Source organism: Quercus suber, unplaced genomic scaffold, assembly GCF_002906115.3.
Source record: "Quercus suber isolate HL8 unplaced genomic scaffold, Cork oak 2.0 scaffold_757, whole genome shotgun sequence".
NCBI classification, from domain to species: Eukaryota; Viridiplantae; Streptophyta; class Magnoliopsida; order Fagales; family Fagaceae; genus Quercus; species Quercus suber.
The window spans coordinates 232,676-257,291 of record NW_027070193.1 but is presented as its reverse complement, the minus strand read 5'-3'; the positions used below and the strand labels follow the sequence as shown (position 1 = coordinate 257,291).

General features: G+C 36.9%; 2 protein-coding genes across 2 annotated transcripts in view; one reads left to right on the top strand and one right to left on the bottom strand.

Moving 5' to 3' along the window:
• Positions 1–774: 774 nt before the first annotated feature.
• Positions 775–1,747, bottom strand: LOC112017513 (uncharacterized). Its single transcript, XM_024049976.2, has one exon. The coding sequence runs from the start codon at positions 1,611–1,613 to the stop codon at positions 1,068–1,070; it is 546 nt and encodes a 181-aa protein (XP_023905744.1). The 5' UTR covers positions 1,614–1,747; the 3' UTR covers positions 775–1,067.
• A 4,075-nt stretch (positions 1,748–5,822) lies between these two features.
• The window catches only part of LOC112038907 (nucleotide-sugar uncharacterized transporter 1), a gene marked incomplete at its 5' end in the record, with an annotated part of 28,996 nt that continues 10,202 nt past the window's right edge, over positions 5,823–24,616 (top strand). The window contains 6 exon segments of the mRNA XM_065766926.1: positions 5,823–5,914; positions 15,972–16,123; positions 16,231–16,439; positions 16,511–16,604; positions 18,606–18,772; positions 18,859–19,029. Coding sequence (XP_065622998.1) covers positions 5,823–5,914; positions 15,972–16,123; positions 16,231–16,439; positions 16,511–16,604; positions 18,606–18,772; positions 18,859–19,029 — 885 coding nt within the window.

Genomic DNA, 24,616 nt, shown 5'->3' with positions numbered 1-24,616 from the left:
TTGGAGAATTGGAATGAGACTGGAGGTGTGGTGGAAGACATGGAAAATTGGGGATCAAGAGAAATGAGGGGTACAAGGGAACTTCTGAACCCAAGGGGACAAGAATTCTGTTGCCTTGGGAACTATAGCTGGCATTGAAGACTTTGGGCATTGCTTGTTGGCTTCATTGAATTCAGAGCAAGAACGGTGAACCAATATCCAATGTCAAAGAGCTTGTGGAGAACAGCCTTGATGCCCACTCTCATAGTCACCCACATAATCGTCGCCATCAAGAATGGCAACCTCCTACTCATCCAAGTCTCCTGCATCTATGTCAACGACAATAGGTAGAAGACAGCAAAGTCTTTACAGCTTTTTATTCTGTGACCTTAAATAGGCTGACTATTTAGTCCAATCCCATTTAATTTAAACCCCTTGTGGGGATTCATTAATCCACCTTTACCAAACCATATGTGTTGTTTTGGAATCAAATGCTACAAGGGTGAAATACCCAAACATGGTTTTTTTTTTTTTTTTTTTACCTTCGGATCTGTATGTCCTAAGCCTAACATTCCCCAAATGTGGTACTGGTATTATCTAGCTCTAATCCTAGTCATAGTCCCATGTGCCAAACAGTGCGTAAAAGAGCAGTAATCAGATAGATAGAAAGCAAACTAAGCTATGAACAAGCTCAATATTTGCACAGAGCATGAACAGAAATGAACATGGGCTTTTAACATGTACTAGTTTGTCACAATTTCTCCCACCCTTGTCTATTTACCCAACTCCTCCTAGTAACCGAAATACAATGTTAAAACGATAAAATTAAATTAAATAGAGGCACATTACAACATTATTCCAATCCTATTAGTTTTAGCTTTTATTTTAAGCGCCCTAACCTAACTCACATACACGCATACAATACAAACGCTTAAGCCTCCAGCTCACAAAAATAACTGAGAAACATAATAACCTCCATAGATCCATAATTCATTTTCTTTAAAAAAAAAAAGAAAAAAAGAAGAAGAAGAATCCCATAAAACAAAACAAAACAAAAGTCGCAATTGAAAAATGCATCAATCTATGATTTATCTAAGGTAAGCGGGGATCTTGATACGAATAAAGAGCATACTCATTACATAGGCAATGATGACGGAGGAGATGCCGGCGGAGGCGTAGGAGACCTTGACGCTCCTGGGGCGGTTGCGGTCGAGACCCAGATCCAAGAGCACGATGCCCAGCCCACCCAGGATGAACATGAACCCGGACGAGAGTCCCTCGATGATGTACTGGCCGTTCACTCGCCCCTGCAGGAACACGACGGGTCGTACGGATCCTGTGGCCGGGTCTTGGACGGAGCCGATGCCGGGGGGCTCGACGATGACGTCGTAGACGAAGCCGGAGACGACGAGGAAGTAGGTGAGGAGGACGAGGGCGTAGACGGTCATGGAGGAGGGGAGTGTTAGGGTTGGGAGCTTCAGGCGGAGCTTTGGGGGGCGGAGGAGGAAGCTGTTGAAGGCTACGAGACGGAGCAGGTGGTGGATCGGGTCAACCGACGAGGCTGGATCCATTGCTGCTGCGGCGGCGTTGCTGGTACTGTTGGAGAGGGTTTGGCTTTCGGATTTGGACCTCATCTTTCGTTTGCCTTTCTTTTTCCCAGGAGCAAGATCGACTGATCTCGTTGTGTGTGTATTACTTGTGATATTATGGGGGGTTCAGGGCTTTGGGATGGGGACACTTGGGAGTTAGGATATTTTTTTTCTTTCTTTTTCTCTTTTTTCTTAATTGGGAGTTAGGACTTAGGACTATGGATTTGGTTAATGACATGTCACTACTTAACTTGTAAAAATTCTGAAGACTAAATAAAATATTGAAACTCTCTCAAAAAATAATAATGCTATCTTAGTCTGGCTTAAATTTCTTAAATACCAACCAAATCAGTGCTAAAATCAAAGTCAAGAGCATGTCAATCGAACTTAAGTGCCACTATTTTGTCACAAAATACTACATGGGAGAATACAAACGGTAGAGAAAAAATGATGAACCCATATGAACATAACGATTAACTAAGCACAATCACATGATAATTGTAATGACCTCTTTTCATTTTAAAATGTAGCAATGTTTTCTTTTATCTTTTCATAAGCATTTTCCATCGACCTAAGGTAAAATTCAAATTTCTCTTTGAAAATTGTGTCTAGACCCACATGTTAAATAACCTATATTGTGCAATAACAAATACTTACCTACACGATTATGACCTTAAAACAAAGTTGTAAAATTGAGACTAGACCACATGGTCAGCCTGATTACCCGTGAACCCTATATCAAGACAGTTCTTTTAACTCTAGAAATCAGCCTATACAAAAAGTCAGTGAATCATCTCGACTAGATCGCCTAGGTTTGATTTTTTTTTTTTTAATATATAAAAGAAAGAAAGAAGTTTTATTTTTTTTGTAAGAAACAAGGTGTAAATTGAAGTTTATTTATTTTGTTATGCAATTCTATTTTGTACTTTTAAGGATTGAGAAACTCAATAACTATTTATGTTTTTGTAATAAACAATGTGTAGCTTGGAGTTTATTTACTTGTTTATGCAATTGTACTTTACACTTTTATGGTCCATTTGGATTGAGGGGGAGGGGGAGTAGAGTAGAGTAGATTTAGAACAAAATTAGCTTATTTTTAGCCAACTCTACTCTACTCCCTTTTACTCCCCCTCCTTCCCCCCTCCATCCAAACAGGCCATTAAGGATTGAAAAACTCAATATTTATTTATGTTTGCTTAGGATTTAGTATTTCTTATTTGCCTTATAAAAGTTATGAACTTATGATATGAAAAATACATTTGAAAGATATATCTCTGTATTTATTTGGACTATTTTAGCCTATTTTTCTATTTTTATTAATTTAATATATTCATATATATTTTAAACCATTATTAAAATAATTATAATATCATCATGATTTAACCTCAGTCCAACCTCTCACTTTTCTGGTTCTTTGTAAGGTCCAAGTTTCAAAACCATGCTTAAAACCCTCCAATTGCTAATATACCACATGCATAATGCTGAAAAAAAACCTTTTAAATTGTGCACGTAATGTGTGTGTTATCTAGATTCCTGATAATGTAATGTCTGACAATATGGAATAAAATGAAACTTATTAGATTTCTATTCAAAACAAAATGATGCTATCAAAGTCCAGCTTATGGCATTTTTACCAATGAGTTTCATTTTAGTCCACACGTATATTTACCTAAAGCATGAACAAAAAGAGTAATATATAAAAGCTATCCTTGAACTAATGTTACGTACTACAAAAAAAAAGTTTTCAAAAATATCCAATTTACTCTCTAAGTATTAATCTCACTTAATAACATTTGAAAATTCTATTGCTTCTTTTGTTTCTTTCTTTATCTTTGGTTTCTATTTTTATAGTGTTGGCTATCCAAACCCTTGATTGTGCATATATAATTGGCATAATGTTGTCAATGTGAGTTCCGTGTAGCAAAGACAACCTGTTGGAAGGAAGCAGAGGACTTGGAGGAGCAGAAAATTTCAAACTGTGTTGAGTGTCATTTGTCCTTAGGGGCAAATTGGATATTTTCGAAAAGTTTTTATAGTACATGGTATTATTCCAAACCTCACCGATGGTTTTTGTATTTTACCAAAAACAATAAAAAAAAAAAAAAAAAGAAGGAAAAAAAAGTGATGCTATAAATATTAAAATTTTTACTACATAAGTCTTACAAACTAATGCGGTACATATCACTTTTTTTTTTTTTTTTTTCTGAAATTCATTTATTGTGCTATTAAAGTCCATCAATCACATTCATTACAACTAGGGGTGTGTATAGATCGGGTTGAGTGTATATATATATATATATTGAGCACTAGAACAATACCAACACAAATAAGACCAAATATATAACCTAATAAACTTGAGTATAGCACTAAACTAGCACAAACAATTTTATTAGTGTTTTAAGGTTCAAACCAACACAAATAACAATAGATTTATAATCTTATAAATATGTTGGTAGTCCATCAAACCAACACATATAATTAAACCAAATAATTTTATTTGCTACTCCTATCATCTAAAAATTCTAAGCAATATCACCACCATACACAAATTATCAAACCAAATGATATTTCATTTAGTTAGTAACATATCAAATAGTTCTATCTCAACTTAGTTGAAAAACAAAATAAACATAAATGAGTTTTATTATTCTGTAATTATTAAGATATCATATAGTTCTATCCAAACTCAATTGATAAATAGAATAATAAATAATAAAATTATATAATATATCTTTTTAAATATATATATTAAATATAAGTGGGTCGAGTTGGGTTAGTTAGATTTGTAAATTTGTTAACTTGCACATAACTGACTTATCATATATTTTTTTTAAAAACCAACCTAATCCACCAATCTCTAAAAACCAACCCAATTCAATGGGTTAAGTTGAGTTGGATCAGGCCAGTTTTAGCATATCATCAAGTTGGTTACAAACCCCTAATTGCAACATTAATTTTTGTTGGCAATTGGGATTGTAGGATGACCCATAAACAATGGGGTTTTTGGTGTGCACATTATACAAGTTCATTAATCCATAATTTTACACACATGCCTAAGCGTTCGTTGAAACAGGCACTCAGAAATTTTTTAAAATTTTCTACAAGCTCATTTGATGGGTTTGATGATTTTTACTTTTTTTAATTTTTGTGTTTTGTTTTAATGGCATGGACTTTTTAACCTTTCAAATGCTTATATGGCTTTTTTTTCTTTCAATGTTGTATTAAAATTTTTAATATTATTTATTGATTAAGTAAGTTTCAAGTGTGTTAATTGTGTCATCTGATTTGTAACATAAACGTTTTCTTTTTTTTGATAATCTGTAACATAAACGTTTTCTATTGCTAAGTTGATATAGACCAAATTAAAGGTGACCAAAAAATGGTATTTTCACCATTTTTTTAGAAACTGTGATGAGAGGTTAAACTCAAAAATCTTGTAATTTTCAAACCTAGACATCCAAGTTCCAAGACTTAAAGGGGGCATTTGATAATGCTATTTTAGTAACGTTGTTTGCATTTTTTAAAAATATATGTGAGTAAAAAAATATGTAAAAATATATATTTGAAAACTATTAACTATCAAAATTTCTCAGCCCACTTTTAACTATCACAATACTATTAACTAAGCTGTGTCTAAATTTCTCAGCCCACTTTTAACTATCAAAATTACTAGTATTAACAAAAAGAAGAGAAAAATAGAAAAAAAAAAGGAAAAGGAAAAACGTGATGAGAGTAATTAGATGCATCACACACAAAATTCAGTCCTAATATAACTTGGGTACATGGAACTGGACCCAAAAGAGAGTAAAAATATAACTTGGGTAGTAGACTAGTAGTGCAGTGCAGTGCCTCAATCTGTCGGTCGATGATGCCGTGATTTCCTCAAAATCTGTGTCCGACAGCTTGAGTTTTCCGCCATTAACGCTTTACTCGACCCACGTGTCCGGTGTCCCCTCTCTTTTCGAGATTTTTGTTCCTTTTTTTGTTTTCTTATAATTTATTTACTTCCCCCTTTTGTCTTTTTACACTGCTCTGCTCTTTCCTTTTGTGGTCTTCTTCTATTTCTATTTCAAAAATTGAACACCCCCAAAGACCAAAGCTTTTACTTGTTTGCTGGGCTGGGTATCTACTTTCATTTCTCTCTCTCTCTACTCCATTTTTGAATATTCACTCTCTCTCTCTCTCTCTCTATCTTCTTGTCTTGGGTTTTGATTTGAAGCAAGCATTTTGATTTGGGCTCCTATGGTTAAAAGGAATGCTGTGTAGCCGTAAAATGTTCAGTTTCTTAGTAAGGAAAGATATTAAGAAGGTTCTTAAGCGCAAAGACAGTGATGCTGGCCACAAAGGTAACTAAATCTTTCTCATTTTCTTTTTCTTTTTGGTTATAGATTTTAGATGGGTTTCTGGGTTTCCTTTTTTCCCACATTGCTTGTGCATTATCATGATTCATTTAGCCTTGAGTATTGCCTCTGCTATGAAGAATTTATATGTTTCCTTCATGGGCTTCATCTGTTCTGCAATGAAGCGTTTGGAGTATATTCAATATTATAATATTGTTTCTGTCGCTTTCATTGATTTGTCTTCCCTTACTATTTTTCTTTTCTTTTTTGGTCGCATCTCTGCCATTTCTTAGAGCTTTTCGTTAGTTTATTTTGACAAATTCAATGTACTTACTACTTGGTTCAAGGCATTATTGTTATTGTTGTTACCGTCATTTTTTTTTTTTTTTAATTTAAAATTTAAGTATTGGGTTTTTTCATTTTTCTTCTTATTATTAATAAGATTATTATTGTTAGGAAAAAAGACATTGGTTTATAAAATATTTTTAGAAATTTTTATGGGAAAACTTAATTTTTTTGGCAGTTTACTTTTTATTTTACATAATCGTAGTGTTTAAACTTTTCGAAAAGACTCCGAATTTGGTAAGGATGGGCCATAAAATTCATATTTTACAATAAGTAATTGTTATGTCAGTATTTTACTTAAAATTCAATACATCTCACCCCACTAAATAACATCTCAGATTCTCAATAAATTCTCAATTTGATTGGATTTATATATGAGAATTAAAATTAATTGGGTAAAATTCAATACATCCCACCGCACTAAATAACATCTCAGATTCTCAATAAATTCTCAATTTGGTTGGATTTATATATGAGAATTAAAATTAATTGGGTGTGGTTATGCTTATTCTTAAATATGTGATAAGATGATGTGGCATATTGAGATGGGAGGGGTAAAACATGAGTTTTACACTACGTCCTTACAAAATTTAATCTCTTTTGAAAATGGTCCATTGCGAATGCCCTAAGAACACCCATTAACCGGACCCTTGTTGTTATTGTTATTCTTGTTGTTGCAGTTATTATTTTTACCCAGGAAAATTACACTAACCTTCCCTAAGTATTTTCAATATGACACTCACCTCCCCTCTAGTGTGGAATAAGAAACTCACCTCCCTTAAAATGCAAAAAAATTACACTGACCTTCCTTGGATGACTGTAAAAAGGCTTAAAAAAAAAAAATCTTGAATTCCATAATTTACCCGCCACTTAATCTGTAATCCTCACTCGTTGTAATAGTAAATTCAAAAATTTTAAAGCTTTTTTTCTTCGGGATTGTATAGCGCATTTTTTCAGTCATTTAGGGGATGTTAGTGTTAAATAGTTTAAATTTTAGAGGTGTCTGTCTTATTCCATTCTGGAGTGGAGGTAACACATTTTTTCAGTCAATTTGGGATGTCATTGTAAATAGTTTACATTGTAGGAGAGTTAAGTGTCATAACAGAAAAAACTCAGGAGGTTAGTGCAATTTTACCATTTTTATCCTCTTATTCTTACAAGGAGAGGACATGTCATTTGAACTAGAGATCATTGGCCTATAGTTTTTACTCTTTTCAAGCTTGTTTTAATATAACCCAACTTCCTCAAATATTTTCCCACTCAATTACTTGATTAATAGGTTGTTTCATGTAGTAAAAAAAAAATTTCCTAGGTCTTTTTACTATTGAATGGAATTATTTTATGCTCATAAACGTGTGAATCATAGGATAAGCCCAAGATGGATAAAGTGTTTTTTTTTTTTTTGATAAGTAATGAGAATTCCCTGACCCCCAAACCACCCGACTCTAGATAAGTATCCAAGGTATCCAAGGTAAGTATCCAAGGTAAGTATCCAACCATGGGCTACGGTCCACAAGAAGAAAGCCACCCTTTTAGAAACCTTAACTTTCCAAATCCCCTTCCAAGGGAAACTAGAGAGAGAAGTACCCCTGATCTTATTATAAAAAGACCGAATATTGAACTTACCATTCCTTTTAAGACACCAATGGGGACTATCACATCCAATACCTCTAGGAATCTGAGACTGAATGAAATTTAGGAAGGAGAAGGTAGCTTCTAATTCCCTCTCATGAAAATTCCTATAGAATCTCAAGTTCCAAAAACTAGTACCCCCGTCCTCCTGATGACCCAACAAATCAAAAATGTAGGCTTCCTTGTCATGAGAACACGCATATAACTGGGGATAGTGCATTTTAAGAGAAGTATCCCCAACCCACCTATCATGCCAAAAAAGGGTGCGGGAGCCATCCCCCACCACAAGAGACAAATGATTGGAGAACCTCTCCCAACCATCATTAATACCACGCCAAAGACCACACCCATGGGCTCTTCTACATACTTTAGTATTCCACCCCCCTTGGCCCTCTCCATATTTGGTGGCAATAATTCTACGCCAAAGATGCGTTCCTTCTTGGCCAAACCTCCATAACCATTTCCCTAAAAGGGCTTGGTTAAAGTGAACTAAATTCCCTGACCCCCAAACCACCCGACTCTAGAGGTGAACACACCTTCTCCCAAGCCACCAAAGAATGTTTAAAACATTTCTCCAAAGACCCCCACAAGAAGTTCCTTTGGATACGCTCCAATCTGTCAGCCACAGCTACAGGGATGGTAAATAAGGAAAGATAGTAAGTAGGAAGACTAGAGAGGGTACTCTTCAAGAGTGTAAGTCTACCACCCTTAGACAAATATAGACGCTTTCAACCAAACAGCTTCTTCTCCATTTTTTCCAAACTAGGATTCCAAATGGATGCAGTTTTGAACGAGGTTCCCAAAGGCATTCCCAAGTATTTCATAGGAAGGCTCCCCACCCTACAACGAAGAATGTCAGCCAAATCACCTATATTACCAACCTCCCCCACGGGGACAATCTCACTCTTCTCCACATTTACCTTCAACCTAGTAAAAGCTTGGAAGCAAGACAAAGCCAATCTAATGGACACCAGCTGATCTCTAGAAGCGTCACAGAATAAAATAGTATCGTCTGCAAACAACAAATGTGAAATGTGAACCTCGATAGAGTTAATTGAACCCACTTGAAAACCACGAAGCAATCCACTATCCTTAGTTTTCTTCAGAATCCGAGATAAGACTTCCATGATCAAGAGGAAAAGAAGAGAGGACAAAGGATCACCTTGTCTTAACCCACGAGGACTTCCAAAAAAACCAGCCGGGGATCCATTTACAAGAACTGAGAAGTGAACAGTAGAGATGCAAGCCTTAATCCACTCCCTCCACTTCAACCCAAAACCCATCCTATTCAGCAGATAAAGTAATGCATCCCAATTAACATGATCGTAGGCCTTTTCTATATCCAGCTTACAAACTACACCCGGGGAGCGACGCTTCAATCTGCTATCAAGGCACTCATTCGCGATTAACACAGAGTCCAACATTTGTCTACCACCAACAAAGGAATTTTGAGTCTCTTAGATCAGACTGTCTAACACCACTCTCAACCTATTTGCCAACACCTTAGGTATTGTGTGATCATAGAATACATATTAAGTTAAATGAAAATTTTTATAAGACTGAAGTATCCTCCAAAAATGGTGGTGGTGGAGGTGGTCAGTCTGCTAATGGTGACCGGAGTAGAAAACTTTTGTCTATTTATGATAATCAGCAAAAGATTAGGAATTTTGAAAAATTTGGAACAATTTTGGGGCAGAATGGGATTCCTAGAGATCCTATAGAAAATGGTTCAGTTATAAATGGCAATGTTTCAGTCATAAATGGCAGGCCCATGTGGGCATTTAATTTTAAGTTGACTCTAGCTATTTTGGCTTTGAGAGTGTGCAAGCCTGAGGGTGGGAGACGTGTTGTGACTTGTCTGGGTGCTAAGGATTTTAGATGGCCCAAGGCTTTAAGTGGTGGGCCAGAAATTACAAAACACACTGGTGGGCTTGTTAAAGCCCAACTCATGGCTAAAGTATCTTCACTAAGTGAGGGTACTTTGGTTAAACCCAATTCCTTAAAAGGGTCTTATGATGGTCAATCTTCGTGGGTTAAAGGTGAGTGCTTGATAGGAAGATCGAGGGAAGATTCTGGGTCGCCGGTGACTGCAGTGGTGCCAAAATCAGAAGATTGTGCTTTTGCACTCATCGGAGTGGCCAATTGGAGGAAGAGGGACAAGACCTATACTCTGATAGCTGGTGTTTTGAGGGTAGGGATGATGGTGAGGCCGATGGGACCTGGGTTTGATGTTTCTTCTGATCATCGGCATCAGGGGGCTGCTCAAAACTATTTTTCTCCTCTATCGGGTCTGGGTAGTGAGAAGGGCCTCTGTTTTGGCGAGAGAGATGACTCCACGGTGGTTTTAGGTGAGAAGGGAGAAAATGGAGCAATCCTATTGTTGAGCCAATGTCGCCGAGCCACTTGGATGGGGTTGAGCTATTACAGGAAGGGTCTAAGCATCCTCTGCTTTAGTGGAAGCACAGTGAAGTTAATCCTAGTGGTTTTTTTCATGGAGAGGAAATAGTGGATTTTTGGAGTGCTCATCTCTATCTAAATGGGATCCCTTCGAATATAAGGAGTTGGAGGTGATCCAGGAAGTTGATGATGGAGAGGTTCGGGGGTCAGTGGTGAAAAATTTGAAATGGGTATGTAGCCTGATGAAATTTTTTTGTAGAATTGTGGGTTTTCCTATTGTTAAGCACCTCAATTTCTGGCTTTGTTTTGTCTTCTTGAACAAGACTGTGTTGATGTTGTTAGTGTTGGGACTTCTAAAGGAATTGTGAACTCAAAGCAAAAAGGGCTTAGGGAACTCAAATGTTTGATTTCTTCTATTAATTATGATGGGGTAGCGTCTAAGGGGAGGAACAGAGACCTCTCAGAAGGTATGGGGGCGATTACCAGTTTTAAATGAGTTTACAATTGCTATCTTGGAATGTTAGGGGATTAAATAATCCTTAGAAGTGAGAGGTATGTAAAAATCTTCTCAAGGAGTGGAAGTGTGATTTAGTTTGCTTTCAAGAAACTAAGCTGCCTTCTTTAAACTCTTTTGTTGTTCGAAGCCTTTGGGGTAGTTCGTTCCTAGATTGGGTTGCTCTAGATGTAGTCAATACTGCAGGGGGTGTTACTGGTTTGGGACAAGAGAGTTTTTGAAAAAGTTGATTGTGCTGTTGGTCTGTTTTCTATTAATGTTTTATTGAAGGGGGTTGTAGATGATTTTGTATGGGCTTGTTCAGGAGTGTATGGGCCTAATGATGATAATCAGCGGGGTGCTCTGTGGGAGGAGCTTACAAGGATGCACTCCAGGTGGAACATAGCATGGTGTGTTTTTTGGGATTTCAATACCATTTAATATCTGAGTGAGAGATTTGGTTGAGAGGCTTTTAGTCCGGTTATGTTTGCTTTTTTAGACTTCATTGAGGCTAATTACCTTGTGGACTTACTTCTTGAAAGGGGCTTCATCTATTTGGTTTAGAGATTTGGGACGGTTATATGTCAAGAATTTATAGAACCTTGGCATCGGTGGATTGGGTAGATCACTTTGAAAACGTGTCTCAAAGGATACTCCCTCGTGTAGTTTCTGATCATTGCCCTCTTTTGGTGGTGGCTGGTAGTGTTAATAAAGGTCGGAGTGCCTCTAAGTTTGAGAATATGTGGTTGAAAGAAGAGGGTTTTGTAGAGAGGGTTTGGCAATGGTGGAATGAGTATTGCTTTTCGGGTTCTCCTAGCTTTATTCTGGCACGTAAATTAAAAGCTCTTAAATAAGACTTGAAAAAGTGGAATAAGGAGGAATTTAGGGATCTGGCCTTTAGGAAGAAATGTCTTTTATCTGAATTGTTGGGTTTGGATGCTAGGGAGGACTTGTCAGGCCTTTCTTAGGAGGATCGAACTCGTCGTATTCAGATAAAAGGTGAGATTGCACATCTTGCCTCTTTGGAGGAGATTTCTTGAAGACAAAAGTTTCGGATTTTATTTGTGAAGGAGGGGGACAATAATACTCGTTTTTTTCATCGGGTTGCAAACTCCGATAGAAGAACTAATCATATTCAGGGTATAGAGGTGGATGGAGTCCTCTATGAGGATGAGGATGAGGATGAGGATGAGGAAGAGGTGCGGTCTAAGGTGGTCCATTTTTATTAGAGTTTGTACACTGAGTCAAATACTTGGCGCCTTTCTATGGATGGATTAGAGTTTGCTAGAATTGAGGAGGATGAGTAGCTTGAATTAGAGAGGGATTTTTCTAAGGAGGAAGTGGTAAAGGTTCTTCAAGAGATGGAGGGTGACAAAGCCCCAGGTCCTGATGGTTTCACTATGGCATTTTTTCAAAAATGCTGGAGTGTAGTGGAAATAGATGTCATGGCCTTCTTTAATCATTTCCATAGGTCCATAGGAGCTCAGAGTTTGAACGGTCTTTGAATGCTTCTTTACTATCTCTGATTCCAAGAAAAATGATGCATTGAATATCAAAGATTTTAGGCCTATTAGCTTAGTGGGCAGTGTATATAAACTTTTGTCTAAGGTTTTGGCAAACAGATTGAGGCAGGTGCTAGATATCGGAGTCACAAAATTCTTTTGTTGGTGGCAAACAAATTTTGGATTTAGTGCTTATTGCTAATGAATATTTAGACAGTAGACTGAAGTGTCGGACCCCGAGAGTGGTGTGTAAGTTAGACATTAAGAAAGCATATGATCATGTGAATTGGGAGACTTTGTTTTATCTGTTGGAGAGGATGGGCTTTGGGGATAGATGGAGGAGATGGCTAAAGACTTGTGTTTCTACCGTTCGCTTCTCAGTTCTGGTTAATGGATCTCCTGTTGGTTTTTTTGGTAGCCCTAGAAGTCTTAGACAAGGTGATCCTTTGTCTCCCCTTCTCTTTCTTTTGATCATGGAAGTTTTAAGTCGTATTTTGAAGAAAATTGAGGAAGGTGGTTTCATTCAGGGTTTTCAAGCGAGTCTTATTAATTCTATTGGTATCCGTGTTTCTCACCTATTATTTGCTGATGATACCATTCTTTTCTGTGATGCCTCTAGAGAGCAGATTCTTTCTATTAGACTGGTTTTGACTTCTTCTTAAGTTTTTATTGGTTTGAAGGTGAACGTGGGGAAAAGTGAAATTGTTCGTATTGGGGAGGTGTGTAACATTCAGTCTTTGGCTAATATTCTTTAATGTAGGGTGGGTAGTTTGCCTATGATTTACTTGGGTATCCATTGGGAACCTTGTATAAAATAGCCTCTATTTGAAATTCGATCCTTAAGAGGATGGAAAAGAAGCTTTCAGGCTGGAAGGGGCTTTATTTGTCAAAGGGTGGTAGACTCACCTTGCTGAAAAGTACCATTTCAATCCTTCGACTTATTACCTTTTCCTTTTTACTATCCCTAAAGCTGTGGCGACTAAATTGGAACGCATTCAGAGGAACTTCTTGTGGGGTTCATTAATTGAGTGTTTCAAATATCCTTTGGTGGCTTGGAAAAAGGTTTGCTTACCGCATGAGTTGGGTGGTTTGGGAATTTGGAATTTGGCATCTTTAAATCAAGCCCTATTAGGGAAATGGCTTTAGAGCTATGGCCAAGAAACCACTCATCTGTGGCGAAGGGTCATTGCCATGAAATATGGGGAGGGAAAAAGGGGTTGGTGCACTAGAGCTTGTAGTAAGGCTCATGGTTGTGGGTTATGGCGGAGTATTAGTGAAGGGTGGGAAACTTTTGCTAAGCATTTCTCTTTTGTGGTGGGGGATGGTTCTCGTATTCTTTTTTGGCATGATAAGTGGACTGGGGATGTTCCTCTTAAAATTCTCTATTCTTAGTTATTTTTGTGTTCAACCAATAAGGAGGCTTGCATTTTTTTTTTTTTTTTTGATAAGTAAGATTGTTATATAAACAAAAGGCTACTCTATGCATGAAGAACATAGAGCAAACCCAGAAAATACAAGAAGGAGAAAACAGAGAAAAAACAAAAAAGAAAACCAATCAACAAATTAATTACAAAGAGAGAGAGTTAAGGAAAGAAGGGAGAGAATCACTAGTTGTGAGTCCCCATGCCCGAGACCAATCAAAAAGAGTCCCACTAAAAGAAGCAAGCATTTGATCATCAGAACTATCCAAATCCTCAAAAGTCCGCCGATTCCGTTCCTTCCAAATACACCAAAGGATGCACAATGGAACTAAATTCCAAATCTAAGATGAGTACTTTCCCAACCAATTCCACAGCCAAAAAGCAAATCTGGGATCGATCTAGGTACAAACCAAGACAGGCCAAAAGTTCTAAAAACAAAGCTCCATAATCGATAAGCCATCTCACAATGAAGAAGTAAGTGGTCTATTGTCTCTCCACAATGTCGGCACATAATACACCAATCCACAAAAAATAATCTCCTCAGTCTCAGGTTATCACCCGTTAGGATCTTATTCCAAGCTACACACCAAACAAAAAAGGATACTCACCTAGGGGCTTTTGCTTTTCATATAGCTTTCCAAGGAAAGACAATTGAGGAAGAATCCCTTAATTTGTTATAATATGACCGGATATCAAAATCCCCATTAGGCTTCAATTTCCATTTTATTCGGTCTTCCACATCCATTGGAGGAGTATTAGCTCCCAATATACGAAGAAAATGCAGCCCTTCATCCATCTCCCAATTATTAAATTCTCGAATAAAACGAACATCCCAAATTCTTCTATCCTCTGCCCCCTGCCTGGACAAAGAAGCTTCTACAGATACCTCCTTATCAATGGCAATACCATACAGCCTTGCATTTCTGATGTGTTAAGCCCTCCAGTGGGTGATAATGACAAAGTGTGGAGTTTAAGATTTTATAGGGAATTCAATGATTGAGAGTTAGCGGCTTCTTACTCCCTTTTTCATTTCATCCAAACCTGAATTTCTAGGGGTGGAGGGTGTGACAGGCTTTGTTAGGATCTTAATGGAAGTGGGAAGTTTGATACTCAGTCTTTTTATCATAAGATTTGAAATGCAGCTCCTTCCACTTTCCCTTGGAAGGACATTTGGAAAGTTAAGGTTCCTAAACAAGTGGCTTTTTTTATGTGGACAGCAACTCATGGTCAAATTCTAACCTTGGATAACCTTATACTTCATGGTTGCCCTTTGGCGAATCGTTGTTGTATGTGCTGTGGTAATGCGGAATCTATGGATTACTTGTTACTTTTTTGTCCGAGAGCTCATTCTTTGTGGATGTATGTGCTTCGGTTGTTTGGGATCAATTGGGTCATGCCAGGTTCAGTTGTGGACTTATTATTTTGTTGGTATGATTGGCTTGGGAAGCATAGTTCTGATATTTGGAATTTGGTTCCAGGCTGTTTAATGTGGACCATTTGGACTAAACAGAATCGACGGTCTTTTGAGGATGAGGGGAAAACTATGGTTCAGTTAGTAGAGTTTTGCTAGTGGACCCTCTTTGATTCGTCTCAATGTTGGGATTTCTCGGATTGTTCTATCCTTTTGGATTTTCTTTCATCTATTAGAATAGATTAGGGGCTACTTCTATCTTTTTGTTCCTTTGTTCACTATTGTGAACTCTTTGTGTTTTTCTTGCTATTCTTTTATTAATAATATTCTTTTCTCACTTATCAAAAAAAAAAAAAAAAAGACCAGCTATTCTCTGTGTTAAGAAGCAACATGTTTATAAAATAAGTGTAATTGAAATGAGAATGTTAAGATGAATAAGTGAAAATACAAGGAAAGATAGAATTTAAAATGAGGAAATTCACTAAGATAGTGGTGGCCCTTTATTGATGAAAAGATGACAGAAAGTTGCTTGGGATGCTTTGGTCATGCACAAGAAGTGAGTTAATTCAAGTCGAGGAACAAAAAGAGGTAGATGAAGACTTAAAATAAAATTAGTAGAGGTAGTAAAAAATGACATGTCAATTAAGAAGGTAACAAGGAATATGGCTTTGATAGAATAAAATGATAGAAAAGAATACACGTGGTTGATACTGACTAGTCTGTTGAGAATCTATAGCCAGCCTCAAAATTTTTGGACTAAGGCTTGGTTGTTGTTGTAATTGTTGTTGTTGTTGCAATTGTAAAATCTTTGTTTCCTTGATGTGGTTTATTAATCTCTCTCTCTTTTTTTTCATCAACTCAGGTAGAGCACTAGAGGAGTTACGAGCTTCTCTTTTTAACAAATTTCGCTTGTCTGAAGGTGTAAAGCGTCAACGGCAATGTAGATGTGGCCCCATTGCTGCTCTTACCTTCAATTTTGTGGTCGCTGTTGGTATTATTTTCATGAATAAATTGGTTCGTATAGCCACCTTTTACATATCTAATCTAGCTGTTTAATGCCATATTTGATTTATGTAGTCACTGTTTCCCTGCTTGTAACTTTTCTGTCCTTGTTTTTTCAGGTGCTTAATAATGTCAAATTCAAGTTCCCAATATTTCTTACTTTTATTCACTATGTTGTAAGCTGGTTCTTAATGGCCATTCTAAATGCCTTTTCTATCCTGCCGGCATCTCCTTCCTCAAAATCAACACGCCTATCTACTTTAATTACTCTTGGCACTGTTATGTCTCTATCTACTGGCCTTGCTAATGTCAGCCTAACATACAATAGGTGAGATACATAATGTCCTAAGGATTAATTATTCTATTTCTGACACTCTGACTTTAGTACCTACATTTCAGTGTGGGTTTTTATCAGATGTCCAAGATTGCTGTAACGCCATCAATTGTTCTAGCAGAATTTATATTATATAAGAAGAAGGTTTCTTTCTCCAAGGTGACTGCTCTCTCTTTGGCAACATTGATGTCCTCGTGGAAATAGTGTATTGTTCTCTGAGTTTGTAATACATTAAGATATAATTGTAGAGTACTTAGAATCTGTAAACATTTTTAGATATTACAATTGTTCATTGGGTCCATCTTAAAATGTTTGTTAAAATGGGAGCGTTTTGTCTTTAGTAAAAATCACTTTTGAATGTTTGTCTGAAATGTGGAGGACCTGACTCTAAAAAGATCTAATGACTCCACCTGTAGTGCTATGCAAAGTAGCATCAAGTGACAGTGGTGTCCATTTTGTTTTGGACATGATATACCTTTGACATGCTTGTATCGGTAAATAAGATGGCTTGAATGTGTCCAAAGACTTTATGTAAATTTATGACAATGTAAACATTGCTAAGACGCTGCCAACACATTCAAGTCTTGGTAGATTGATTCGGACGATAATTTTGTGTCTTAATATAATAACAGAAACATCAGTGTATTTTACTGCAAATGACCTTTAAGTCAAATGGTGTTCCCTAGTGTTTCTAATGGAGACATCTAGGGTTTGAATCTCCCTCCCCCACTTAAAAATATAAGAAAAGCATTGGTATTTCTTAGATATTTATTTTTTATACAGATATTGTTTATTATCTGTATATTGATGCAACGATGTCCAATGTTGACTACAAGAATTGATGAAATATTGAAAGGATTCATGGCTATCAGTGATCAGATATAGGGAGCTTTTTCCATGCGTCTAAACATTTATATTGTATGTATGCATAAATTAAAACCGTGTAGTGAATTGGACTTTGACAACTTCTGATGCAGCCATGGAGTATTAATTTGCAATTACTTTGCACATTTGCTTTCAAAATTATTTTATATGGGGTCCACGTGTTAATTCCAATTGAAGTGAAGGTTGTGTGGTTTTAATGGTCTGAGTTTTTAGGGTTAAACCAGGTTTTATTTAATTAGTAATGGGCAATTTCTGTATTCAGGGGAAAATCTGTAATTTCTGCAATTCCTGCAAATTGATGGTAATTTGGTTGAGTCTAGGATCTTCCTAAGTATTTTAGGTTTTATTTTCTTTGAGTCCGAGTTAGTATTTTATTAGTTTTTTGTTTACTAGTCAAAGTAGGAGTCCTAGGACTCGGAGTGCTAATACTACTAGTAAAAGAAAAGGTCTTATATAAATTGTGCTCAATGTATTTAAGGGAGATGGAGAATTGATTAATAGTAAAATTTATTGAATGTTTTGAGCATAGAGGCACGTTTTCTTTTCTTTCTCCCTTTCTCATCTTTCTTTCTTCTTATTCTTTTCTTTCTCCAAAATGACTATTCATACAGCCCTTGAACATCATACAAACTTCTCTAATTCTTCTTCTTTACAACTCCAAATCAAGCCTTTATTTTACCTATCAGAACCTGAAATCTCCACATACTTTCTTATACCAAATAGTCATCAAATAACTCATCAAACCACTTTTTAATTCCTAACACAATCCTATATAACTCTTTCATCAGCAACTCCAATCCTATTTCTACAAATCCTCCTAAACCTTGACCCACCATAAACACACATGGACAAATTCCCCAATTTGTCCTACGTCAACTTCATTTAGGAATTTATGTGCATGAGATTGAGTAGTAGAATAAATGGCATTTGTGTGAAATCTATTCTCATGGGAGAGTATTTTGCAATAGAGCCTTCTGTTTTGGGCATGCAGTCTTGTGCCACGTAACTGGCTTTCAAACTTGTACTAGATTGCTATCACCACTTTCGAGCTCTTCAAAAATATACTTTCCTTGCTTTTTTAGGCCCTAAGCAATTCATCAGTTTTATAAGATACTAGTTGGGTGCTTATAATGGTCTGGGTATATGGAGTGTAACACTCATGCTTGTTGAATGACTAACTGACCTTTAGAAACTGTTGCTTGATCTGCATATGTTGGTAATATGTGCTATAGCATCCTGCTTTGTGTTTGAAATATTGCCAATGGAATCTTTCAGGTGCTTGCGTTGACAGTCGTTTCTATTGGTGTTGCTGTGGCTACGGTGACCGATCTCCAATTTGACCTCTTTGGTGCTTGTATAGCATTGGCATGGATAATACCAAGTGCAATCAACAAGATCCTCTGGTCCAGTTTGCAGCAGCAGGAAAATTGGACAGCCTTGGCGTAAGTTTCAAGCTCCCTCAAACATTTTCTTTTTTCCTTAAGTCCTCCTAATTGCACCTTACCAAGGATGCTGAATCATTGAACAGCTTGATGTGGAAGACAACGCCGATCACTTTATTGTTTCTGGTTGCTTTGATTCCTTTGTTAGATCCCCCTGGTGCCCTCTCCTTTGATTGGAATTTTAACAACACATTGGCTATTCTCACATCAGCAGTTCTAGGCTTCTTGCTACAGTGGTCAGGTGCTTTAGCACTTGGGTAAGCAACCTCTTTACAGCCTTTTGACTATTTCATGTGATAGCAGGTTTGGTCTCATGGCTTGGAGCTGGAGTTTCCATCCTTTTGTTTTATTTGGTTAATTCATACTCTAGACTGATGCCAGTAAAAAGAAAAATGAAAATTCTATCACGTAACACTTCAAAACATGAGCTGGTGTTTTCTACAACCATGGGAGAATGACACTGGAAGATCATGGACAAATAATCTCAGAGATCAAATTATTTAAAAACTATGATCTAAATTTTGTGGAGTGCTTACTAGAAGTCTAGTCTAGTTGATATTATCTTTTGATTTGTTTTCTCTTACATGTTTCTGGGTTTTTTTTTGTTGAAGATTATATGTTTCTGGTTTGTTTGATTTATTTTTCTATTTTTTAATTTTAAGACTCTAGGATAAGGATATATTATAATTTCCAGATTTGCTGGTAATAGGATTCATTGGCCTAGAATGACAAACTTGTGATTGATGCCACTGTGCCTTTTTAATTGGACATAACATCCTTCAGTTTGTTGGTGATGACAGCAAATCATTGATAGAAATACACCATTTAGTAAGTTCATCCTTCCCAAAATTTTGATGGCTGTGTGCCCATCATGGGTATTTTTGTAATTTTGTATTAACTGGTGGTGGACCACAATGATGAGCCGTCAGTTTTATTTAATGTCTACGTCAGTTTGATTTAGTTAAGGGGTTTATATGCGGACTTTAGTTTAAGCCATTTAGGAATTTGTTTACTAGTCAAATTGGGAATTCTAGTCCTATCAGGAGCATGTTAAGGTCTAGAGTCTAAGTATATACTTTTGTATTCAAATGATTCAAAGTCATTGGGTTTTGTGTTTGTAGTGTTAGGAATTAAATAGGTGATGTCCAAAATGGTGCATGAAGTCCTACAATGTTGGTGTTTTACACCCATTTCCTTTAGTAATAGGGTATGGGTATGGAATATGCTTCCATTATGCTTGATGTGGCAAATTTGGAGGAAGAGGAATTGAAGAGCTTTTGTGGAGAAAGAGTTGCCTATAAAGGGATTGATATCTCATTTTCTTGGGTCTCTTTTCTTTTGGGCATCGTTAGATAAGGGCGGGCCATCAAATATGTGTGATTTCATAGATTCATTGTACCTTTGATCTAGTGGGGAACTTATGAGTTAGCTGATATACTCCATTTTTTTCCTTGGTTTAATTCTGTTGATACTTCCCCAAGATTTCATAAATATGCATCAAAATCAAAGTAAATGAGCTGGATTCTTCCCATAGGCGTTAATCCAGGCTCTGAGTTTCTGTCAAGTGCCAACATTGTTCCCTCAAGTTCGAGTGGAATTGGCCATGTTTTACTACCATCATAGCAGCCACAACCAAATTTGGTTCTATGAAACAAAGTGCTGACTTTTTTTTTTGATAGGTACAAAGTGTTGACTTAAAGAGTGAATTTTTTCCTTTCCTTCTATACTTCAACTTATTATCAATAAATAATTTGGAGATATAAGGCAAGAATTGGGAAGTCAACTAGATGTGATAAGAATTGGGATGTAAATGATAATTGTAAGATAACGTGGTTGATTCGAGGTGACTAGCCTCCTAAACTTGAGACGGAGAAAGGAATTTGAGGGTTAATTTTCTGCTCGTTTTTTTTTTTTTTTTTTTGGAACTTTACCACATTAAAATCACCACCCACACACCATGGAACATTCCACCAACTGTTCAAACCAAATAATTCCTCCCATAAGAACGTCTGTCTCTCCCAGAATTAGGACCATAAATGCCAGTAAATGCCCAGACAGACTGATCTGACACACTTGTAAATCTACAAGAAACCGAAAATCGCCCCACAGCTTCCTCCACTTTATTCACAACCCGTGTATCCCACATTAGTAACACCCCTCCAGAAGCTCCACAAAGAGCCTAGATAAGACCAATCAACATGTTGACCCCTCCACAAACTGCGAATCACAGCTCTAGTAATCAACTCCATTTTAGTTTCTTGAAGACAAATAACATCTGGCCCCCATCTCCTGACCATATTACAAATCCGAAGCCTTTGTCCCTATCATTCAGCCCTCTAACATTCCAAGAAATAATCTTCAAATTCATTGATGAACCACCACAGCCCGCTCCTTACTTACATTCCTTGTTTTCGTTGAACCAACCTCGACATTCATAGAGGACAATAAATTTTTAACTCCCGCTGCCCTTTCTGCCCCGACTTGCTGTGCTTCAACTGATCATCTACTGCTTAAGCTTTTTATTCTTTTTCCTGGCCTCTTGAACTTACGACCTCACCCTCCATCTTACTCTTAAAGGGGAAGAGGTGCCATCTGAACTAGAGCTAAATTGACCTTTCTATCCATGTTTTGCACTCTTCAATTATAAATTGGAAACAAGTGGGGTGTTTTGATCTTACACTATTCTACCCCTAAATCCAACCCTAAAAATCATTAGCCATCTTTCAACCAATTTATTAAAAATAGGCCTAGTACTCTTCTCCAACACTCAAGACTCATTTTGGGAAAGCATCCCATTTTTCTATCACAACTTGTTCAATACAACCCCAGAGCAACCTTGGCTTTGTTCTGTTTCCTAATCTTTTCCCATCATTAAACTCCACGCCTAGCCCTAAAGTACCACTCCAAAGAAATATCCTACAATCTAAATCAGATCTTCATTAATGCCATAACAATGAAAACAGTTCTCCAAACTATATATGCAATCTTCTAAAGTTCTAGGTTTGAAAGTCCAAAACACTCTGGAACATCTTGTTATGAACCAAGGTTGTCTGAATGAACCTGGATTAGCATGCGTAAGGTTGCAAATATTGCATGGACTCTACAAGGATATTGATAAGTGAAAGAAGATAATGCTTATTGTGCTGTTCAGTTATTTACTTTCATAGGAATGGTTAGTGGATCAGGTTGTAAGCTATCTACTTCAATAAGGATTGGTTAGTGGTAAAGTTTATCAGATAAAACAGGTTGCCCTTATCATCAGTTGTAATTTTGAATTTTCTCAAGCATAGTATTGTATTTAAGCAGTGACAGAGGAAAAAAAAAAAAAAAAAAACGAGCAGAAAATTAACCCTCAAATTCCTTTCTCCGTCTCAAGTTTAGGAGGCTAGTCACCTCGAATCAACCACGTTATCTTACAATTATCATTTACATCCCAATTCTTATCACATCTAGTTGACTTCCCAATTCTTGCCTTATATCTCCAAATTATTTATTGATAATAAGTTGAAGTATAGAAGGAAAGGAAAAAATTCACTCTTTAAGTCAACACTTTGTACCTATCAAAAAAAAAAGTCAGCACTTTGTTTCATAGAACCAAATTTGGTTGTGGCTGCTATGATGGTAGTAAAACATGGCCAATTCCACTCGAACTTGAGGGAACAATGTTGGCACTTGACAGAAACTCAGAGCCTGGATTAACGCCTATGGGAAGAATCCAGCTCATTTACTTTGATTTTGATGCATATTTATGAAATATTGGGGAAGTATCAACAGAATTAAACCAAGGAAAAAAATGGAGTATATCAGCTAACTCATAAGTTCCCCACTAGATCAAAGGTACAATGAATCTATGAAATCACACATATTTGATGGCCCGCCCTTATCTAACGATGCCCAAAAGAAAAGAGACCCAAGAAAATGAGATATCAATCCCTTTATAGGCAACTCTTTCTCCACAAAAGCTCTTCAATTCCTCTTCCTCCAAATTTGCCACATCAAGCATAATGGAAGCATATTCCATACCCATACCCTATTACTAAAGGAAATGGGTGTAAAACACCAACATTGTAGGACTTCATGCACCATTTTGGACATCACCTATTTAATTCCTAACACTACAAACACAAAACCCAATGACTTTGAATCATTTGAATACAAAAGTATATACTTGGACTCTAGACCTTAACATGCTCCTGATAGGACTAGAATTCCCAATTTGACTAGTAAACAAATTCCTAAATGGCTTAAACTAAAGTCCGCATATAAACCCCTTAACTAAATCAAACTGACGTAGACATTAAATAAAACTGACGGCTCATCATTGTGGTCCACCACCAGTTAATACAAAATTACAAAAATACCCATGATGGGCACACAGCCATCAAAATTTTGGGAAGGATGAACTTACTGAATGGTGTATTTCTATCAATGATTTGCTGTCATCACCAACAAACTGAAGGATGTTATGTCCAATTAAAAAGGCACAGTGGCATCAATCACAAGTTTGTCATTCTAGGCCAATGAATCCTATTACCAGCAAGTCTGGAAATTATAATGTATCCTTATCCTAGAGTCTTAAAATTAAAAAATAGAAAAATAAATCAAACAAACCAGAAACATATAATCTTCAACAAAAAAAACCCAGAAACATGTAAGAGAAAACAAATCAAAAGATAATATCAACTAGACTAGACTTCTAGTAAGCACTCCACAAAATTTAGATCATAGTTTTTAAATAATTTGATCTCTNTATAGCACCAATCAAGAACTAGCACACGTCGTTTGCGAAGGTTATCTGTTGTTAAAATCTTACCTAAGGAAGCAGACCATGAAAAGAAAGCTACCCTTGGAGGAACCTTCGATTTCCAAATCATCTTCCAAGGAAAGGATAAGATGGTAGGAGGGTAGAAAGAAAGATAGAATCCTCTAACCTCAAAACCTCTACCCCTTGCTGGCTTTGAACACACCCGATCCGGACCCAATCCCCGAACCGTCGAAGAGTAGACCATATCCATAAATAGATCAAAGGATTCTTGTTCCCAATCTTGTGGAGGACGACGAAATTTAGCATCCCAATGAATCCTCCCACCAGACCAACACAAAACCTCCGCTACTGAAGAATCTTTGTTCTACTAATACAATAAAGTTCCGGAAAAGCCTCTTGTAGAGTACGATCTCCACACCACACATGCTTCCAAAACTTCACTCTACTACCATCCCCCACATCATACAGAAGTAGTTTAGAAAACTTCACCCAACCACTCCTAATATGTCTCCACAAACTAACACCATAAGCACTGGTCACCTTTTTCGTGCACCAACCACCCCAATCATTCCCATATTTTACCTCAATAACCCTCCTCCATAGAGCATCGGTCTCCATGCCATACCTCCATAACCATTTTCCTAACAAGGCAGAATTAAAGCTCCTCAATCGTCTAATACCCAACTCTCCAACCTGCAGCGGCTTACAAACCTGAGCCCAATTGACTAAGTGTAATTTAGGATCACCATTAATACCACTCCACAGAAAATCTCGTTGTAACTTCTCCATACGATTTGCCACCTTCCCAGGTAAAGGCAGAAGCGAAAGGAAGTATGTAGGTAAAGAGGAAAGAGTACTTTTAATAAGAGTTACCTTACCCCCCTTAGATAGATACAACCTCTTCCACCCTGCTAATCTCCTTTCCATCTTCTCTAAATTTATATGTGTAAGAAGTGTGGGGAGTCAGTGGATCATCTTCTTCTTCATTGCCCCATTGCTTGTGAGTTGTGGTCGTTGGTATTTTGTTTGTTTGGAATTCATTGGGTTATGCCTCAGAAGGTTATTGAGTTGTTTGAGTC